The sequence below is a fragment of the Maniola jurtina genome, chromosome 9 (assembly GCF_905333055.1).
Source record: "Maniola jurtina chromosome 9, ilManJurt1.1, whole genome shotgun sequence".
NCBI classification, from domain to species: Eukaryota; Metazoa; Arthropoda; class Insecta; order Lepidoptera; family Nymphalidae; genus Maniola; species Maniola jurtina.
In genome coordinates this window covers 14,395,697-14,419,106 of record NC_060037.1, presented here as the reverse complement: position 1 = coordinate 14,419,106, position 23,410 = coordinate 14,395,697, and the positions used below count along the sequence as shown (strand labels likewise).

The following is a 23,410-nucleotide window of genomic DNA, read 5'->3' as shown; positions in this document are numbered from 1 at the left end:
AGAAACACTTTCAGCATTTATAAAACAACGAAGGTCTGGCGATCGCCGGCTCTCTCTCTAGCCATTGCACCGCTCGCGTCATAGTAGAGGAATTTAAACTAAAACAATGCCATCTTTAAATCGCGTTCCGCGCGTGATCCGAATCTTACGAGCGTGTTAACGCCGATCGAGATCAAAATATATCAGTGCGCTTAGTATGAGATTTTATATCTCTCGTTCTCGTTCTCGACGGTTATGAAATTGACATGTAACAAAAGCTGAGATCTTATATCTCTCAAACTTCATAGTTCTCGATAGTTATGAAACTTGTAACAAACCGTCGTCTAACCTACACTGGTAGGCGTCAAATGTAGGCTATGAAACGATTAGGTATGTGTGTGCCGTCGTGGCAACGCAAAGGTTTTAAATATCTATTAAAACATTTCTAAATCTTTCATTTCACGTTACTCCTAGAGCTCAATATACCCAATGTTTGATATAGTATGCTAAGATCCATTTTTCTTTGACGCTGAAATGTTTCGACGCTCGAATTCTATCAACGTTAGTGAGACGGAAAATCTCATACTAAACACACTGATACAATCGAATCTGCGCCCGCGCACGCCGCTACTATTTAAAGCAGCGGTTTAAAACGAAGGTGACATTTTTAAAATAACTTCAATAATACTCAAGGTTATTTTTGTACCTTTTAAGGAATTTATTGTCTTTTATTGTATAATTTGATAACAATAGATTGTAGAGGTTTCCTTTCAAACTAAAGCGGAACGAATTTATAAGTAAAATGTTTGTAGATAATATTTTGTTCTGTTATTTCGTGAATTAAAAAATGTTAACATTAGATATGAGTAACTTACGACGCGTATTAAGATAGGTTCAATGACTGACTATTTAAATTTACTATAGTTCTGGGTGAATAAATTATAAAGGACCAAAATACAATTTTTTGAATTTTGAATTTTATTTACTGACAATGTTACAATAAAACAAAATCCTGCCCACATAGTAAACATGGCAAGAATATTGGCTGTACTTCCGCGGGGAACAGCCAGACTTATTCTATGCGCAAAATATGAGCCAGAGCTTTTAAGTAGGAATAGATTGTACGGCTATACTCACGTATTTAGTCAATAGTTTAATCGTTAAAATAGCCAGACCTATTGTAAATATGTCTGGAAATCTGGTCTGGTCTGTTGTAAATAAATCCTTAGCTCGTTTGGTTGTTTTCTTTCACTGCTTACTTAAGTATAAAGATTGGAAAGCTCTCATTTTAGAACATCTCTAAAATGTTCACAGCTAGAGAAATAGTTACCTGCATAACCTAGCAGTGGTACCGATATTAAATGGGCAGAAGGCATCTATATTAATAAGGCTTAGATAGACAAACCGCGTGCTAGAAGCGACGCACGATGGCAACGGAGCTTTAAATATTTTTGATATAAGGAACTGTGTTGGTATAGTGCGCCATTTTAACTTTAAGTATGTGCCAACTGTCAAAAGTACTTTGGTACTTAATTTTAAATTTTTAATATTTTATATTTTTAACCCCCGAGTGGCAGCGTAGCTCCTAAACTAATGAAACGATTTTAATTTAGTTTTTTTTTGTTTGAAAGGTGGCTTGATCGAGATTGTTCTTAGCTATAATCCAAGAAAATCGGTTCAGCCGTTTGAAAATTATCAGCTCTTTTCTAGTTACTGTAACCTTCACTTGTCGGGGATGTTATAAATTTTTAATTTACACTTGTTAATATTAGTATTATATTTGTTGGATGGATAGTACCATGCGGTCCTGTGGCGCAAGGTCCATTGATATGTTATACTGGTGTGAATGAAGCATTACAGGACCGTTGTTGACGCGTCGCTGACGTGATGTGTCGTGTGTGTCCAGACCTTTTACAGCTAATCGATACGACACATAATTTTCACATGACCCGAGCGACCCGGTGAACTCGAGTGGCCCAACCAGGCGCATAAAAGTGAGCTTTCCTGTACTAGTTTGATGTTATAATTAATGGCTCAGATAAACTGGCTGGGATGCGGTAGTGTCGTTGTATGCATAATAATGTGTTGCTGGTGTTTATAGTTTGTTAGGAAAACGGTATTTGTAGGTACTTAGGTAATTTCAGTAAAGCGGTGATAGTCCAGTGGTTAAGGCATTCGCCCCTCTATCCAGGATGTCAGGGGTTCGATCCCAGGCACGCACCTTAACTGTTTGTGTGTACGTTTTAAACAATTACAAGTGTCAATTAAAAATTTATCTCACATCCGACAAGTGAAGGTTACAGTAAGTAGAAAAGAGCTGATAACTTTCAAACGCTATATCCACGCGCATGAAGTCGCGGGCATTAGCTAGTATATTCATAAATTATTGATTATATTAGGACTTAGGAGACGGCCGGAGAAGCTTATCACCTTTAACCCTTAGTTAAGACGTGGCATGGAAGCTTGCTGGGCTTTCATATTTATGCACTTGGTTTCTATTATTGTCGTGTTGACAAAGCGATAATATCAATTTATGGAGGAATAATAATTGTCACGCTATACCGTCTATAATTTATTTATTCTGTATTCTGCCATATAGGTCTGTACACAATGTAATATTATAATAGAGGTCATAGATTAATAAATGGTTATAGAGGGATACAAATAATAATAATTTAATCATTCAATGCATATTGTAGGTATACATAATATTATGTTATGTATAAAATAACGACAGTCCAGTTTGTTGCTGGACTCCCAATAAGAAAACCATCATAATGCTTATGCTTCTACAATAACCACCACGAGTACCAGTACCAATACCAGTAGCAGTGGTCCTGTGTACGAGTGTGTGTGTCTGTGGCAGTGGTAGATTCATTTTATCGACAGTGACATAAAGTTCCTTTTTAGCCACATGAAAAGACAAAATCAACTTACAGTTAGCTTACATCCCGGGGAAGGATACAGGCTACTTTTTATCCCGGAAAATCGAGAAGTTCCCGCGGGATTCTTATAAGGGCTCATCTGTTTAGCCGATTTATATGAAGTTTGTTCCAGAGGTAGCTTGCATCCCGGAAATTGACATAGACAACTTTTTTTCCGGGAAAGTCAGAGAATTCCCACGGGATTAAAAAAAAATCTGAATCCACGTGGACGAAGTCGCGGGCATCATTTAATTAGGTATAATATTGAAGCGGTCCCTTCTAACACATCGTCCTTGTGCCCTCAGAGTAGGTACACGCGGTCATACGAGGACCCAGGTATTCATGAATAAGCGTACATCCTATTTATTAGGGCTCCCATAAACCACAGACTTTCTACCGGTAAACACCTAATACTGATAGCAGAGTCGTGATAGCCTATTGGTTAACACGCCCGCCTTCTATTGGGGAAGTGGGGATCTCGATCCATGGCACGCACCTCTTCGAAATTATACAGGGTGTTTGGTAATTAGTATATAATGACAACACGTACCTATGCTACTTTGATCTAATAAATACGATGACGAAATAAAATTATAAAAATTTCCATAAAAATTTTGATTTTTTTTTATGACCAAGTTTTCATGGCCCTAATGTGCCCTAACTCACTGAGATCGTTCGCCTCGGCCTATCTAAAGATGGCCAACGATCTCAGTGAGTTAAGGCACGTTAGGGTCATGAAAACTTTGACATAATTTTTTTTAAAGTTTTGTACGGAATTTTTTATAATTTTATTTCGTCATTATACTTCAGCATTGTGTTTATCAGATCAAAGTAGCATGGGTACGTGTCGTCATTATATACTAATTACCAAACACCCTGTATGCATGTTAATTTTAAGGTTTAGTAACGGTGAAGGAAAACATCGTGAGGAAACCTTCGTGCCTGTGAGTTCTCCATAATTTACAAAGGTGTGTGAAGTCTGCCAATCCGGACTTGGCCAGCGTGGCCAAAGCCTTCTCATTTTGAGAGAAGACCCGAGCGTATTGGTGAGGTGATTGGTTGATCATAATGATGATGATGATTATAAACCACAGCGCTCTTCCTGTAGCGCGCTTGCCTAGAAGATGCCTATTCACTCTTGATTTGAAGGTATCCCTATTAAATTTGGAGGAGAAAACTGATGCTGGAAGGGCCTATTATATCCTAGCATAGCGGTTCGAATTAGAAAAGAGGAGGCAAATCGCTTTGTACCGATTCATGGAATTTCGACAACGTACGCGTGCAGACCTACAGGTTTTCATGCTTGCATATTCACCGACTTAACGATCGCCCGATAAAAAGTCTTTTGACTGTTGGTGCTCTTAGATTGCATGATTTGTCAAGGTTAATAATATTTAAGGCCTATTTTATATCTTCTTCGTAGCGTTCTTCATGTAGCTGTTCTCCGACTAAACGATCAGACGATAAAAAGTCTATTGACTGTAGGTGCTCTTAGACCGCATGAGCTGTCAAGGTTAATGCCTCATTGTATTTGATGGCGGATTAAGGTTTAGTTTTATAACTTGTTCGCATCACTGCGCCGTGTTCCATGGCAAAGATTTAATCTGATCGCTTATCTAGCACGCGCCGACCGCCCGAATAAAGGTATCCTATTTTCTGGGACTCAATTTTTTTTAAATAGATTACCGCTGGGCTGCAATCAGACCTGCTGGCAAGTGATTATGCAGCCTAAGATGGAGCGCGCTTACCCAGAAGATGCCTAATCACGCTTGACTTAAAGGTATATTATACCCATTACCCATATTGAAATTTTAGGAAATAACTGATGTTGGAAGGGCGTTTCATTTATTAGCGGTTCGAATCAAAAAACGCTTCATAGGTACGTGTCCATGGAAATTCAACTACGTACTCTGTATTGTGGCTTTTCAAGTTAACGCAAATTGCGTAAATCTGCCAATGAGTATGGACTGAAAAGGGACAAAAGCTTTTTCAGCCTCAAAAAGAGGGGTGTTATAAGTTTGACGTGTGTATCTGTGTATCTGTATGTGGCATCGTAGTTCGTAAACTAATGAACCGATTTTAATTGAGTTTTTTTTTTGTTTGAAAAGTGGCTTGATCGAGAGTGTTCTTAGCTATAATCCAAGAAAATCGGTTCTGCCGTTTGAAAGTTATCATCTCTTTTCTAGTTACTGTAACCTTCTCTTGTTGGAGGTGTTATAAATTTTTAATTTACACTTGTTGTCTATCTGTTCATTTCTGTACTACGTTAAATATTTATGTACGGTTAACATTGACTTGAAAAGTCTCCAGGCTACTTTTTGTACGGTGGGTATGCTCCATTATGCAAACTTAGCTTTTGAAATGACCAAACTTGATAGCCGTGCAAACCGTAAAATAGAACATAATATTATATTGAGCGGAGTTCCTCGCAAAAGCAAAACCTATCCATACAACTCCACGATACAATGTAGAGGTCATAAAATTTGCCGTGAGCAAATACTGTACTACCCCATTAGGTCATCATAAAGCGGGGTATTAAACTTGAGGTATGTTTTATAGTACCCTCCTTGGTCCCTACCTACCGCAGTGATTTAAAAAACCCTAGCTCGATGGACCCTTTGATTTATAGTTAATGAGAGTGAGTGCATACAGAAGCTGTTGGTTGATTTATATGAGTATGCACTAAAATAAAATATAGCTGTGGTAGCCTACGTCTCGGACTCTTTATTCGGAGAGTCCGCGGTTTCCGTAATTATGTGCGTTCTAGGCAATTTTAATGTTCTAGGCAATAAGCTTATTTTAATGGTGCTTATTGAGGAAACCTGCATGCCTGAGGGTTCTATATAATATTCTCAAAGGCGTGTGAAGTCTGCCAATCCGCACTTGGCTAGAGACTATGGCCAAAACCCTTCCCATTGTAAAAGAAAACTCGTGCATAGTAGTGGAATACTTTGTCTAAGGTTTTTAATGAATTATTTTTACAAAAAAGTTAAATAAAAATAAATCGCTAAATATATGTACGCGCATAACTTCCGAACAACCGGACCAATAATTGTATAATTCTTTTTTGTTGTGTTTATAATGTCGGGACAACGTTTGTATGATAGAAATTTTTGGAAAATCCTCGGGAAATGACAGTTCCCGGACGCGGACAGTCATAAGTCAGACGACTTATAACAGACAGTTATAAGCCGCTGGCAAAAACTCGAATAATATTCTATAAACGCACATACAATAACGCATCCATGGATGGATGGAATCCATGGATGGAATTCAATGGAATTCGTATATTATTTTTACGTTTGAAGTGGATGATTGATACGCACTTTCGAGCATAGGTACAGTGTACACCCTAGGGTGATGGTTTAAGGGCGCATTTAAACGGAATAAACCAATGTTACACAACATAATATTTGTAAACAATGCTAACGACGTTCCAATGTTTACAATATGTTACATTGATGATTGAATATATTACGTCCATGCATTACATGTCAGTATGGATTGTCATTAGCTAACTAATGTGAGACAATAACTCAGCGCATGCGTACGTTTCCGCAACGTGACACAGCATCCGCACTGTACCCTCAGTATAAGATTTTACTTCTCGCCAACGTTGATAGTATTCACTTCACACAGAGTTGAAACACTTTAGTGTTAAAGTAAAATGACCCTTAAAGGCCTTGTTTTAATGTTCAAGTTTGTACATATATTTACAACCAGCGCTCCAAGCGGAAACGTTGCGAAATTAAAATCAATGGTATTGAGTTTTTTTTAAATCAAGGGCCTTTAGGTCCAATTCACTTTGACGTTATTTTGTTTCGACTCTCGAATACTAATTTGGTGAGAAGTAAAATCTCATACTGAGGGTACTGGTCCACCTTGAGCTGATCTCGGTAAGTAGATGCCGACATCGTAAATCTCGGATGGATCGAATAAATCTACCATTAGTGTAAATGGGTGTGACTCCACTGACAGTTCCATTCTTAGGGGAATTTATTGATTCGAATTCCAAACAATTCCAAATAAATATCAAAAATTACGGAACCGGACTCTGCTAATCTGAGGTTACGACGATTTAAGGAAACCTGCCTGCAGTTAATGTTCTTAAAGGAGTGTGAAGTCTGCTAATCCGCACTTGATCTGTGTGATAGACTGTGACCAAATCCTTATACTGAGAGAGGATCCATGATGATAAAAAGATAAATCGATATGTAGGCACTTAGCTTAGTTTAAGACTAGACAAATAAAAGAGTCCAGGATATAAACCCACGCGGTGTAAGCTGGAGGCAAGGATTGTAAGATATGATAATTCTTTATGTAACATTGGATAAAAAAAACCGGCCAAGTGCGACTCAGACTCGCGCGCCGAGGGTTCCGTACTCGGGTATTTTTTCCAACATTTTACACGATAAATCAAAAACTATTATACATAAAAATAAATAAAAACCTGTTTTAGAATGTACAGGTAAAGCCCTTTCATATGATACCCCACTTGGTATAGTTATCTTACTTTGAAAATTGAAACGCATTTTTTTTTAATGATGTACCTAACCACAAATTCGCGGTTTTCAGATTTATTCCTGTACTTGTGCTATAAGACTTACCTACCTAATTTCATGATTCTAGGTCAACGGGAAGTACCCTATAGGCTTTTGACAGACACGACGGACAGACAGACTGACAACAAAGTGATCCAATAAGGGTTCCGTTTTCCCTTTTGAGGTAGGAAACCCTAAAAAAGTAGTATAATAATCAGAGTAATATGCACAGAAATCCAATACGTTTGTAAGAAGCGCGTGAAAAGTGTAACCTTAACTATTATTCGTGATCTGGATTTGAAAGATTGCTCAATCGCGTGTCATCTCTCGTTATCGTTGAGAGCCGGTGACCGCGCAAACTATCGAGTGAATCGACTCGACTCGATGTTTTGATTACGGCTGACATTAGGCGCAATCGATTATTCGTGTAATGTGAACCGATGCCGCGCATGGCTGCTTCTGATATTTCGATATCCGGTTTCGATTTGAAAACTGGAACATTTGTGATCGATATCGGTGATCTTTTGCCGATTAAGGATCGAAGTATTTAGTTAAAGTCGTGCACTTTAAAAATGATTTTTTTTTCAACAAATAAAATGTTAACGGTGAAGGAAAACATCGTCTGAAAACCTGCATGCCTGACAAAGACTCCATAATGTTCAATTTTGACAACCTCCCTGGCACAATGGTAAGCGTGTCTGTTTTAGTCTTATTCGTGGGTGGTCCCGAGTTTGATACCCGGCAGGGGTTTGGGATTTTATAATTTATAAATCTCTGGTCTGGTCTGGTGGGAGGCTTCGGCCGTGGCTAGTTACCACTCTACAGGCAAAGCCGTGCCACCAAGCGATTTAGCGTAGCGTAAATCCCAGTATGATGCCGTGTAGAAACTCAAATGGGTAGATATGGGTTTAATAAAAACTGACATACCCCTTCCTGGCTAGCTTACTTCCATCTTAGACTGCATCATCACTTATCATCAGGTGAGATCGCTGGCAGGGGCTAGGACGTCCATAGTTCCATACTAATATTATAAATGCGAAAGGCTGTCTGTCTGTCTGCTAGCTTTTCAGGGTCCAATAGTTCAAGCAATTTTGATGGGCATAAGTACCTAGAGTTAGCTTCCATCCCGGGGATGGACATAGGCTACTTTTTATGCCGGAAAATCAAAGAGTTCACATGGGACTTTCAAAAAACATTTTTATCCACACGGACGAAGTCGCGGGCATCATCTAGCATACGAATAAATAAAAAATGAAACGCGTAATTGTATGTTTTTGTTTCAGTAAATGAAGTAAACGTCTACAAATAATTGTAAATAGTCGTGTAAAGGTTATCTGTTTGAGCGAACGTAAATCCGGCAATCGTCCGTCGTAAATCAACCAAAGCCACCATTATGGAGTCGCGGTTGCAGAACCATCCGTCAAAATGCCACTTGTCACTATAACGTACTCAAGAAGTAGAGCAGACTTACGACAACATAGTCGCAGAGGCAAAACAAGGGAAGAGCAAATTAAAAAAAAAATACTAGGTATACCTACTTAATACTGATAGAATCTTAATTTATAAAAGAATAAGAGGCTGACTGAGAGATCTATCAATCTTTTGCGCAAAAACAACTGGATAAATCGGGTTGAAATTTGGCATGTAGATAGCTATTATCACGTAGACATCCACTGAGAAAGGATTTTTGAAAATTCAACCCCTAGGGGGATAAAATTGGGAATTGAAATTGTTTTAGTCGACACGGACGAAGTCGCGGGCATAAGCTAGTAATAAGATACTACTATTAATAATCTAGCGTAGGTATCTAAGTACGCAGGCATTGGACAGCATAGTCGTGAACATTTACACAGATTAAAGGAGGTAACTGCCTAACTGACATTTCAGCTGTTAGGTTAGGTCTAGAAGCCTAAGTTAGGTTCGGTCTAGGTTCTGCGTGTTAATTTTAGGTGACGTACATCCTCAAAAGAATCTTTAAAAGCGCATAAATCTACGCAACCGAATCGCGAAAAAATAACAAAAATGTGAGTAATAAAAAATAGTAAAATAATACTTGAAATAGAAAAAAATATACTTACCACTAATAGACCGAATTAAATTAATCAGGTTGTAAATAAATTACATAGCTTAATTAATATAAACAATTTGTAAACTCTGTTATCTACGACTGCGACAAATCAAATAGATTCACTATTACAGGAATTTCATAGAGTTTAAGAGGCTACTATAAAGTGGTCTATTAATTTAATGATCGTCAAGCGAGATTAAATCTAATAGATGCATGGTAAATAAAAATAATATAAATGCCGAAAAAATTAGCATTCGGATATTTTTACATACGTATTCTTATTTTGGTAATCAAATCAATAAATGACATGTTCGAGAGGTGCCTATTTGCAATACTTATTAATATTTATAACGTCATCCGATAGTATGTTACTCTTTGGTGTAAATTTATAGCACACTAACTCGCTATCAAGTGACATTATCGCCGATTTGAGAACGTAGATCTGATAATTTCGAACTTTTTATTTTATTGACACTAAATTTTATGGGAAAATTATTGTAAACATTGACCACCATGTTTCTTGCTTTGGACGACGTAAACCAGTTGAAGAGAAATGCACAGACGTAAAAAAAAAACTGGTCAACCGCGAGTTGAACTTACACACGAAGGGTTCTCTCTATCGTACAAGAAAAACACTTTTTTTTTGGGATGAAACCACAAATTGCCGTTTTTTGGATGTTTCTCTTTATTTGTGCTATAAAACATTGCTATCTGCCTTTCATGATTCTAGGTCGACGGGAAGTACTTTATAGGTTTTGGTTCTCTAGACGGGTCTCTACTCTCTAGACACGACAGGCAGATAGACTAACTACGAAATTATCCTACAAGGGTTCCTTTTTTCGTTAGAGATACAGAGCCCTAAAAATATCATTAATCAATATTGCAATAGCAATTATTGTGATTGACTTTTATAGTGTTCTTGTTGCAACAATGTATTGTAACCAATCAGAGGTGATTGCGATTGTCATACTGTAGCTGTAATTTTACCATAATCGAGCCTGATGTAATTCATCAGACAAATCTGTCTGGCGTTTGTCTCAAATCTGCGTAAACCGAAAGGTAATTCGCGTTTACAAAAGGGTCTAAGAGCGATTACGCACTCATCCGATCCGAGTCCATGAAACTACGGATAGATATAAAAAACTCGGATATTGCTCACGCACTAATCCGATCTTTGATCCAAATCCATGCTATTCAGTAGACATCTTTGACATATCTACGTCATACATCCAATTTGAATCCGAGGCACATCCTAGATATTCTCACGGCTAACGTAGTGAACTCGGATGACGGAAGTCGGAGCTAGTACGTAAGCTACTATAAGTTCTATGACTACTTCGGAACGTATTTTCACGGATTCAGATCGGGTGCAGTGCGTAATCGCCCTTAACGCCGATTCACACCAAGCACGTACACGTGACACGTGCGTAGAGACACGCGTAAACCCCGGGTTACGCATACGTCCACGCTTTACGCAAACGCTGTGCCATGTTTCATACAGTTCCATACATTATAACGCAATGGTACGCGCTACGTTTACGCTTACGCAGACTGTGTGAACGAGCTATTACTAGTATCACTGTGCACTTTGTACTCGTGACGTGAATAAAAATGATCGCCATGCTCCAATAAGTCGATCGGTGTGCCAAGCTGTTGCGTCCGTTGACAGTTTCATAACGACCTTAAGACAATGACAATCATTAATCACTGACCTAGAATCTGTGCGATTTTCGACCATGCCAAAGTGAACTAGGGTAAGGCACGAGTGGGAACTCCCGATTTGATCGATACGACGATATGTCAAACATTACGCTATGGGTGACGTGAAAACAAAGACAAATAGTCTTCTTCTTCTACGTCGTAACACGTTTTACCACGTAACTGGTGTTTAAATATTACCTTTTAAATAGAATAAAAATAAAAATTATTACTAACATATTAAGTTAAGAAAGACATACATAGACTTTACACAAGACAGGTGTAAAAATAGGCTATTCTTAAAAATAGGCTAGATGAGTTGCCACGAGATTTTAAAAAATCGAAATCCACGCTAACGAAATCATCAGCAGGATGAGATTATAATACTGCTAGTATTATAATCTCGTCCTCTGTGCCGAGTGATGACTTATAAGAATAAGATTACACTGTTAAGTTGTCCTTTAGAGGATGCGCGATCGATTAGAATCGAATGGCGTCACGAGACGAATCGATTCAACCCATGAAAGGTATTGCGATTGTTTTGACGAGGCGGCCATTGCAAATGAATAGATCGATTTTGATCCAATTTTTTTTTAATTAGCCACTTTATTTGCAAGGTTAACAATGTATTATTTGTAAGTTCACACTAGAGACTTAATGTTTCTCGATGTCTAGAGTGTGTAGCAAACAATTGTCATGAAAATCGAATACGTCCTATACCTAGTAGAGTCAACGAGGGATTGCGTTTTTGACGTTTCGTTGTCAGATATCAAAGTAATGTGGTGTGTTTGTAAAGTGGTGATAATAAAAATAAGAATAACCGGCTGAGTTTGTTGTGGGCTCTTCTCAGACTTGGGCGCGTTTGGGACCCTCGTAGCTTTAGTTTTAAGTTAACGTAATTAATTATAACCACTACATCATTGCGTGTCAATCAGAAAGTGTACAATAGTACCCAATTTGAATAAATGACTTTGACTTTGACTTTAATGTGTGCGAGAGGGCACAAAATATTATTTTGTATGCAACTGACAGATGTCAAAAAATCTTTCGTTGGCTCTACACTAATGCATAGAAAATATAGTTTTTCTTTAGATTAAGTATGCTGCGTAAGCCCTACTGGGTGCTACAGCGTCACCAGGTGGAAAACCGAGCGCGAAGCTCCACCTGGGGGTGAACCCTAGGACTTAAAGAAATAATTGGAGAGATCGGGGAGCAAAGCCTTCCCAAAGGTGCCCCCTGTTCGCCTCCTTGCCACTTGCTCATTTGCTCGCTATCAATAAAAAACTCATAGGATACCTACTGTTTCAATATGCGACTAAATATCGGCCGATTTTTGGTCTGTCTCTGTACTCTAGTCTGTGGAGGCGATTATAGTTTTATATGATTCGATAATGACAGAAGCTCACGGCGAAACGATATGTAACAAAAACATAATGGCTTAATAACACGCGCGCTGTTTGAATAATGTTTTATGGTTAGATTAACCCTATTAGATTAGTGTAGAACTTTGCACGCACCGTATGAACTCGAATTTGGTACAATGATTCTGACCTATTATCATAATGATTGTCTGATCAATATCACAGTTCAAGGCACAGAACTTCTAACATAACGTCGACGCTTCGACGTCACTAGCAGGCGGAAGAAATTTTTGTACCACAGAAATTCAAAATCCCGTGGGAACTCCTTGATTTTCCGAGATAAAAAGTAGCCTATGTGTTAATCCAGGGTATGGGTAATTTATCTCTTCCAAATCTGTCCGGTACTTTTTGCGTGAAAGAGTAACAAACATACATACATATCGGCGCAATAATGAGACATGTAATTCATAGATCGAATGACGAGTAGAATCCTCAATGACGCATCGTACGTCGTCGACGTTTCCGAACCCCACCGCCACGATAGTATTTAAAAGCGAAGCGGTCCAGCGGAGCGGCATTCTATTATCGACAGTCGAAGTGATAACACGTTGAATTTGTCTACCTTTTTAATTTATTCGGTTTAGTTTGACAGTTAATTGTAACTTTGGTTTAAATGTTGAGTTTCTTAACTTCTTTCAAATTTGTTCGTTTAAGTTTGACGGTTAAATGTAATTTCGGTTAAAATATTGTAAATCGAATCTTATTGTAAATCAAATCTTTGAAAAGAGCAACCGCTGAGTTTCTTGCTGGTTCTTCTCGGCAGGAAAGGCGTTCCGAACCAGTGGTAGATTCATTTGATGATTCAAAAGTATTTGTAAAGGTTTATTTGGATAAAAGTAATATTAAAGATGGTTAAAAGTTTGATAATAAACTGTGATGAATAATAACAATGGCGCGAGTTTTATTGGAGCTAGTTCTCCTACTCTTACATCAGAAGAAGGGATGAATCAACGCCAATTACCATCATCGCCTCGCTAATAGCAACGGCATTTCTGGATAATACTTTAGAGACATAGATTGAGAAATAATGAATAGATTTTAGCCGTTTATTTTCAAACTTCAACCCTGATGTGAAAGAAATGAATATGATTTAAAATACAACGAAGTGCGACTGAAAGCAGCTAGCGCTCATTTAGGAGCAGTAAAATCGTGGGAATGTTTGCTTAAAACCACGACACGGAGTACAGTACCAGTTTTAGAACAATCAATCCAAGGAGTATAACCTGAGTGAATTGGCATACGTATGATGTTGGATAAGTGAAATAATGGCTGAAGGTATCCAAAGTCTGGAACGTGATACAAACCTAAGATTTCAAAGATAGTTGCCGACAGAAGATGACGTGCCTGGCGTGGTGTGAGCTGTTTTATTTGTCATCATTTCATTTATTATTATCATAATCTTTATTTATTTTTCCAGTGGTAGGCCGCTATTAGAAGCAGATGTGTTTTGTATAGCTTCACAGGTGTATTTCTTTGAAAACATTTACTTTACTATTTCGTGGTCCCAAGATGATAGTAGACGGGTTTAAGCAATTTATCGGACTCCTGTTGTGTTTCTGGATAGTTCCGTTTTTTTTTTGTCTTCAAAATCGTTTTTGATTATTCGTAGATTTCGCTGTTAATGGCGAACCGTTGAATATTCTTAAATTTCACAGCAGTCACTTTGAGAGGTCATAATAGCATAGTATTTTTGTTTTTTTAAGTGATCCTTAATACCGTACTAGATCAAGGGCTTGTTTTATGGTGGGAGACACTGATCGGCAGTGTTCCTTCTTTTCAACGTTTTCTGTTTTATGGTGGAATACTATTACCAAGGACCAAGCTACTGACTGGATGTTGTGTCATATAGAATCGGTTGTTTTCTTCGTAATACAGGTTTATCGAATAACTTTGACAAACTCTGTGGTGAGCTGACGGGTCTGTGCGAGGTGACTCAACGGCTTTGGTGATTTGCTGATCATTTTCCATTTCCGTTAAAAGTATTGGCTCCGTTAGGAAGTGTTGTTGGGAAAACTAAATTGTCTTTCTTGGCCGTTGGTTATGAATATCTTTTGTAGGATTTAATCTCAGAGATTTTTAATTTTTTTTTTTAAGTTGATATTTTAATAGTTGTTCCGCGTGTTTCTCAGACCACTGCCGCATTTGGCGGATTAAACATTTGTGGGTACATGGATTGCTCGATTAGGTATTTGGAGCCCGAATCCAAGCTATCTTAAATACTTACTGGAACATCTTCGTATTGGCCATTTCTTTCGAGTTTCTCGTTCGGTTCAGACTTATTCTAATTACAAGTTTCGCACTTAAACGTTTCCGTGTGTTGTGCGTGCCAATGCCAAATATCAACGATACGTAGAACCGGTATCCCAGTTTCCTTTTTGTCTTAAATGATAGTAGTGAATAAATTTTTAAGGTTTCATTTTTCAACCAAGATACGAGTCTTGTAGTCATAAATTTGTTGAATGTTCATAAGTTTGGTTCATTAAGAAGGCCATTATTGTAAAGAATTTTCTACTAAGTAATTTACTTGGACGATTGACAGACAATTTAAATCAGTTTTAATAACACCATCCCATATTAAGATCAAGCTCAAGCTTTACGAGAAAGCTAAAAATGTCTAATCAAACCTTCAGTGGAATACATCAAATCACACCATAAAGCGATCCTAAAAGAGATGAAAGTACTGACTTAATCACGGCATATCTGAGGTACTTATTGTCTACTGACGAGAAAAGGTTGTCATGGGCAGAATGGCCGAACATGTTCTCAAATTATGTAATTCACCCAAGAAATTAATGAGACCACATCGGTGATGACTGACTGACAGACCTCACTTGTTCCTGAAGTGCAATCTAAATTTTAATTTCAAGGCGATCGACGTGGTTTCATAATTTAACTGTTTTGACGTGTTCCTATTATCAACTAATTATGAAATTCGCCCAATCGGCGATGAGTTGATGACTGACTAACAGACCTCGCTTGTTCCTGTAGTGCAATCCAAATTTTAATTTCAAGGTGTTGACGCGATTTTATAATTTAAGTGCTTCCATGTGTTCCTATTATCTACCAAATAGTACAGACCTCATAAAGAGATGTGTTTGCGAATCCACTTTTTCTCTTCTTATTGTTACAAATTTTTGGTACCAACCAAATACGAACAGATAATAACATTACAATTGTCGTGATTCGATTAAATTTACTGTTTAATAATTCCATAATTATTCAAAGTTTTGAGTAAATCGTGTTTGTCCATAGTCAATATTATTTTCAAGTGGCAACTTTAACAATATTGGCAATATCATTTTTTATGTTGGCAGTCTTGTGATATGTTTGAATCGACCAATAGCAAGTGGCGCGGGTATTTTTATGATAAAATGGCGTGAAGTGGTAGGGAGATTTTTGGGGTAGACACGCTAACCAGCGGCAGAGCGGCATTCATTACGTGTGGTGTTTCGACAGAGTGAAGTAGTGAAAGGACTTCTTGAGTCAGTACTGTGAAAGTGATTTTAAGTTGCAGTTGTAATTGGTGAGTTCGTTCCAATTTGTACAAATAATGTGAATTTACATACGTGTGGATATTGTTGGTTAGAAATGTTGATTAGACGGTTGAGATAGTAGTTACGATGGAGCCAATCTAGTGTAGGGTACCGTCGCCCAGTTACTTGTTGTTATTATAATCAGAGTTCTACAGGTCGGTGATACATATCAGATCTAGTTATAGAATCCCGTGGTGTTTTATGAATTCGTAACGCTGGGTGTTGTATATATCAAAACCGATTAATTATTCTGCGGCTCTGGCCAGAGACACTTCTCAGTAGACACGGTCTGTCGTACTTACTGTAGGTTTTAGAGTTGTGGTTACCTTATGTGGTTTCCGTTGGTTGAGGTCATAGTACTAGTTGTGGTAGCTAGGCTAGATGGTCGGTTTGGGACCGGTATAGGGGTGGAAGAGCCGGTCTAGGTAGAGTTGGGGTTTTGTATTTATCAAACAATGATACAAAAAAAAAAAAAAAAAACAATGGGATAGTAATGATAAAAAAAAAGAGGATAAATATTTAAAAAAAAAGGGTAATACCGCAAAAAAAAAAAAAAAAACAAACAAAAAGATAAACAATGCAAAAAAAAAAAAAAAAGAAAGAGAAAAAAAAAAAAAAAAAACTGATAATAATATTGTATAAAATGTTAACGTAAAAGCTGAAGTAAGAATATCCTCTGAATATGAATATTACTGAACAATAGACGTGAACTTCATCGAAGTAAACCAATGGGACCAGAAGAAAAGTTTGCCACGATTAACGAACGTTTGGAAAGCGTACCAAAATTTGAAGTACAAAGTAATGTGGCCGTATCGGCTATGAGTAAACGTAATAGTACGGCAAAGTGAGGATTTGACGCGCAGACTGACGTGCTTTTATAAGTTAAGTACTTTTCCATTATTTAAGTGTAAACGGCAAGGCCAATATGAGCGCTGAGGCTCTGAGGCTGAACCAATATTAGCGCTGAGGCTTGAGGTTCCGCCGTCATCACTTTTTACTATCTTTCCGAAGGTGTAAACGTCAAGGCCAAAATGAGCGCTGAGGCTCTGAGGCTGAACCAAAATTAACGCTGAGGTTATGAGGTTCTGGCGTCATCACTTGGGGTTTCAATTATCCTTAAAGTCCATTTGATGTGTGAACCAAAATTAGCGCTGAGGCTATGAGGTTGTAACGTCATTTGTGCTTTAAGATAATTGAAATGTGAAAAAAAAAAAAAAAAAAAGCAAAAAAAATGGTTACTGAACCGAAATTAGCGCTGAGGCTATGAGGTTCTGATGATCACTTATGTGTTTTCAATTGTCTTGTAATTCATGTGTCAACGTCAAGGCTAAAATGAGCGCCGAGGCTCTGAGGCTGAACCAAAATTAGCGCTGAGGCTATGAGGTTCTGACGTTATCACTTATGTGTTCCAAGATAATTGAAATGTGTTTACGTGAAGGCTATGAGTTAACGTGAAAGCTAATATGGGTGTCGAGGCCCTGAGGCTATGAGATTCTTAACGTGATAAGAGTGTTGAGGAACCATTTTTGATTTCGAAATTATAAGGGTTTATGTGTGTGTGATGTTGGTTTACTAATTTATGCACTTTATTGCAGAGAAAAAGGACGAGAGTAGGCGCAGGGACGCGCCTATGATCAGTATGGCCGTATCGGCGCAATAATGAGACATGTAATTCATAGATCGAATGACGAGTAGAATCCTCAATGACGCATCGTACGTCGTCGACGTTTCCGAACCCCACCGCCACGATAGTATTTAAAAGCGAAGCGGTCCAGCGGAGCGGCATTCTATTATCGACAGTCGAAGTGATAACACGTTGAATTTGTCTACCTTTTTAATTTATTCGGTTTAGTTTGACAGTTAATTGTAACTTTGGTTTAAATGTTGAGTTTCTTAACTTCTTTCAAATTTGTTCGTTTAAGTTTGACGGTTAAATGTAATTTCGGTTAAAATATTGTAAATCGAATCTTATTGTAAATCAAATCTTTGAAAAGAGCAACCGCTGAGTTTCTTGCTGGTTCTTCTCGGCAGGAAAGGCGTTCCGAACCAGTGGTAGATTCATTTGATGATTCAAAAGTATTTGTAAAGGTTTATTTGGATAAAAGTAATATTAAAGATGGTTAAAAGTTTGATAATAAACTGTGATGAATAATAACAATGGCGCGAGTTTTATTGGAGCTAGTTCTCCTACTCTTACATACACACAAACTTTCGCCTTTATAATATTAAAGTGATTGTGTGGTTAGTAGGTACATTTGATCTATGGTAGCCCTAAAGTACCTAGCCCTATTTTTCTTTGATTTTATGACACCATAGCCAGTGATCTATATGAGGGAATTCTCGGGTTGATCCTGAATCGACTATATTATGAGAAATATTAATCTTGGCTGAGTTTGTTGTGGACTCTTCTCAGACTTGGGCGCGTTTGGACCCCTCGTAGCTTTAGTTTTAAGTTACGTAATTAATTATCACCACTGTATCTAGAAATATAACAATTCCGACCATCAAAATGATGACTATGGCACAGTTCATAACAGTTAAGGAACTTCTGAGAAATAGTCGAGGCATCGTCCATAAAGATATCTCGCTGGAGTCACAATAGAGCACCTTCTACAGGTACTTGTTCTGAGTTTTCCTACTTTATATACCTTTTTAGATTATTTACGGATGAAGCCACTAACTACTTACCTAGTAAAAAATAGAACTTATTCGTAACTTAAAACAATTACTACTTGAATGTCGTATTCGAGTTTGAATGTATTTTTTGTCACCAACTAAATATTCCCTCTAAAACACAGTTAAACTTTAATGTTAACCAAGCGATCATCTCGATAACATCTAATTTTATTAATGAGTGTAGTGCTGCGTATATAATGATATACGGACATAAGCCCAGCGCAAAACTCATTAAACTGCAGTAAACGGCTAAAACTCGAGCCGCAAACCCAATTAAGAATAAAGTAACAATCCGATTAATTCAGTCGGGCCATTAAAGGAACAACTTTTGTTTTCTTTGAGGCTGAAACTAATGCGGGTGACAAATTATCGAGCGCGGCGGTGCCTTTTAGCGGGTTTGAATCGCTTTAGGTCTTTAACTGCCGGCGCACAATGGCCGCGCGGCGCCACGGGCGACTCACAATACACGATTACACACACAGATAATCGCAGAAAACCTTTAAAAACAAATTAGTAGCCGTGATTTATTACCGTTCAAAAGCGTAATGCACCTGGGGGAGGCTCACGCAACGGCTTGTGTCAGGGTATGTGACCATTGGGCCAAGAAATATTTGAATGGAGATAATACGTAGGAATATCCGTATCAATATGTTTTGAATATCCGTATCAATATGTTTTGAATATCCGTATCAATATGTTTTGGATATCCATATCAATATGTTTTGAATATCCATATCAATATGTTTTGTGTTTGTTATCCGTATCAATATCCGTATGTTTTGGATTACGAGTGAGTTTTTTTTTTGTTTTGCGATAGAAGAGAGTATCCTATCGGCAAATTTTATCTAAGTATTTTGGAAGTGTATTTGCAATTTGTTCTATACATGATGCCCTCAGCGTGCTAGAATGCTCCGCACGTGCTTGATGACTCTGTTATAATAAGGTAAGTTACTTATTTTAGGTGTAGTAAAAAACTTTCAAGGGTAGAAGAAGATCAACTCTCCAAGGAGTTCTGGATGACTTAGATTCTTAATGAAAGGTCTTTTTATAAAAATAAGCCTCTTCCCCACCATTGTGTAGGAATCTGAAGCTTAAAAGCGCTATCACAAGTAACTTTAGGAATTTGCAATCGTATTTCTACGTCTACGTCTTCACCTGGGCGAGTAACTTAAGGATTAGCCAGTTGTGAAAGATTCTTTGGGCCATACGGCGTGATCTCTGCTCGCAAGTCGCGTGCGCTACTGCAATTTGAATGTGCTCCAAATTTGAATATAATTTGGCGGCGGTCGTGCGACTGGTGGCGGTTGGGGCATCCGGATTTACCAATACCAGTGCCCTTGGCTTGTGTCTGACCTGACATTTCATGGTGTCGATAAACAGAATAAGACTTAGGTTTAACTTTAGACTAGATCATCATCAACCCATCGCCGGCTTATTACTGAGCATGTGCCTCCTCTCTAAGAGAGGATTAGACCATAGTCCCCCACGCTGACCATTTGGTTCTACTTTACATATTTGAGAACATTATCGAAACTTTTAGACATGCAAGTTCTCTCGTCCGTTCAAGTATTTTTAACCCCCGACCCAAAAAGAGGGGTGTTATAAGTTTGACGTGTGTATCTGTGTATCTGTGTATCTGTCTGTGGCATCGTAGCGCCTAAACGAATGAACCGATTTTAATTTATTTTATTTTGTTTGAAAGGTGGCTTGATCGAGAGTGTTCTTAGCTATAATGCAAAAAAATTGGTTCTGTCGTTTAAGAGATATCAGGTCTTTTCTAGTTTTCTTGTAGAAAAGAAGGTTAGATAACCGTTAGGTTCATAATATTATGTCAATTGACAAATGTCAAGCTGTCAAGATTGACGTTGCCTTGATACATAATTATTTATTTGAAAATGATGTTTTGGAAAACTCAGATACTTTGGATCGTAGGCGCGGAATAGTCCAAGAAAATCGTTTCAGCCGTTTAAAAGTTATCAGGTCTTTTCTAGTTTCTGTAACCTTCACTTGTCGGGGGTGTTATAAATTTTTAATTTACACTTGTAAGTATTTATTCAAGTAAGTATTTGAAGCTTTGAGGTAGGTATAATTGAAACACCAAATAGGTAGGCACCTTTATTTTGAATCACTTACATAATTAGGTACGTACTTCATCATAAGTTGGTCTGCAGAACCAAACTAAAAGAACTACAAGTAATAAATCAGTAAAATGAAACTTATAAGTATAGATTGTTACAGCAGCTATACTCATGTAATTACTCGTGTACAAAATATAGTCTAAACGTTAAAATATGAAACTTCGTATAGACATAGTGTGCCTCAGTCGATTACCTGTAGAGAGCTTATAACTGATGTATGGAGGCAGTGAGCAGCAATTTGGTATGAGGCGGTAATTGGAGCAGCCACAGTCACACGTTTTTGCGCGCGCGCATCAATCATCGCCGGATCGCTAACTACGGCGGACGACAGAGATGCTGTTCTGTGTCAATAGTACTTTGAATATATGCATACCCTACTATAATATTTACAGTATACCGATACGATTTAAACACGAGGATGAGAACGGCAACGGACTGGTTGTATGTATACCAGAACGCAGAAAACGAAGACAGGGGATAGTATTGATGATTTCTGATAAGATAATATATAAAAAACAACGAAAAAAATATTTAAAAATCGTGTATTTTTAAAAGTTCACAATATAATGCAAATTAAACATCTGACTGACGCTAGAGGTCAACGAAAGTTCCGTAAATAGTCCATTTGGAGTTAATGCCGCGTTGTAGGTGGGGCATTGAACCGAGTTTTGCAAACTATATAATGCGGGATTGAAAACTACTAATAAACTTTACAGTCTTATTCATAAAAATTTATAGAAGCTTTATTAGCTTGTTATAAGCAAAGTTCTCAAAAACATCTTTCATAAACGTTCAATAGTGCTATAATGCTCTTAAAGTATTCAATAGCGGCTCCATAACTTATAACAGGCTCAACCCTACTATAAACCCTTAATAAAGAACAACATGGCCGCCGTCTTGTCTTCAGATGACAGCTGATAATTTGATTGAAGTGTAGTTAATAATTATTTTCGTTGATGCTAGTGTCATTGCATTGTAGTTTGTAATTATTTGTACGTAATTTATTATTATCATATCAAAGTATCATAATGCAAGCTCTGCAAGCTATAGCCGCCATCGAGAATGTCGAAAACCCTACACGTCGCCGTCGTCAGAAGGTGTACCAGAAGAGATTTGACCCGTTTTCTTTGCCGGATATCGAGTTTAAACGGCGATACCGCTTCAGTAAAGATACCGCAAGGTTTATTATTAATCTCGTCAGGCAAGATTTGCAACTCGATTCAAGAGGCTGTGGTACTTCACCAGAGTTGCAAGTTTTAACTGCTATAAGATGCTGGGGACGTCGTGAAGTAAGTTCCTACTTAATTTCGAAGTTTCTATTCATGTACTTAATTATTCCTTTTATATGTGATTTCTTCTAACATGTACTTTTTGTCTAGGTTCAAGAAGATGGGGGAGATTTACATGGGTTGTCTCAACCAACTGTAAGCCGCATTTGTGCCAGAGTAGCTCGCGCGATAGCTCGGCACTCAGCGACTTATATTAAAATGCCTCAGACTCTGATAGAACAACAAACAGTTATCAGAGAATTTCAAGAAATCAGGAATTTTCCTTCTGTACTGGGCTGCATTGACTGTACTCATATTAAAATAAAGAAATATGGCGGTGATGCAGCTCAGTACTACATAAATAGAAAGGGATTTTATTCGATGAATGTCCAGGTACTGTACCTAATACATACTTTTACCTAATAAGTACATGTACAGCAACAAAACCTATAGCATCTCCGTGCTGGACAGACAGGCAGCATTAAGACTCCATGGCCCTAGGTCCTTTACTTTTTTTGTATTAATTGTTTTTTATTTTAAATGCAGACATATTTTTTCAGGTAACTTGTGATGCTAAACTACGCATCAGAGATATTGTTGCCAGATGGCGTGGTAGTACCCACGACTCCCGCATCTTTAATGAGTCCACCCTTAAAGAGCGCTTCGAGCGCGGAGACTTTAAGGGGCGACTCTTAGGAGATTCGGGGTACCGCCTGGAAAGATATCTATTCACGCCCATTCTGAGACCTCAAAATGCACGTGAAGAAAATTACAATCGTGCTCAAATTGCTACACGGAACTGTGTAGAACGTTGCTTTGGCGTGTGGAAGCAACGGTTCCAAAGTTTGTTGTATGGAGTCACTGTTCACATGCACAATGTAAAACCTACAATTGTGGCTCTTGCAGTTTTGCATAATATTGCAATAGACCAACAGGACCCTGTTCCAGGTAATTTTTAGTTTAGCATAATTTTTCATCAACATTTATTTGTTAAGCAATATTTTTAACAATTATTACTTTATTTCAGAAAATGATGGTAATGTCCATATTGTTCAGGAGGATGACTCTGCAGCACATTCGAATGAGGCTGGAAGAGGAAGAATGGGAAATAGTGCTTTTCTGCGTGCGTTTATTGACCAACATTTTAGCTAGTAAATTAATTAA

At 37.8% G+C, this 23,410-nt stretch overlaps 2 protein-coding genes across 3 annotated transcripts in view; one reads left to right on the top strand and one right to left on the bottom strand.

Moving 5' to 3' along the window:
* LOC123868113 (knirps-related protein-like) overlaps positions 1-23,410 on the bottom strand; it is a 126,964-nt gene that overhangs the window by 2,854 nt on the left and 100,700 nt on the right. The window lies entirely within an intron of this gene.
* Positions 21,718-23,407, top strand: LOC123868114 (putative nuclease HARBI1). Its single transcript, XM_045910479.1, has 4 exons — positions 21,718-22,267; positions 22,358-22,639; positions 22,807-23,194; positions 23,274-23,407. The coding sequence occupies exons 1-4, from the start codon at positions 22,007-22,009 to the stop codon at positions 23,396-23,398; spliced, it is 1,056 nt and encodes a 351-aa protein (XP_045766435.1). The 5' UTR covers positions 21,718-22,006; the 3' UTR covers positions 23,399-23,407.

Coding starts and splice junctions, on each gene's coding strand:
- LOC123868114 (XM_045910479.1), top strand. CDS start 22,007: ATGCAAGCTCTGCAAGCTATAGCCGCCATCGAGAATGTCGAAAACCCT. Junction 22,268..22,357: donor GATGCTGGGGACGTCGTGAA/GTAAGTTCCTAC, acceptor CTTTTTGTCTAG/GTTCAAGAAGATGGGGGAGA. Junction 22,640..22,806: donor TTTATTCGATGAATGTCCAG/GTACTGTACCTA, acceptor ATATTTTTTCAG/GTAACTTGTGATGCTAAACT.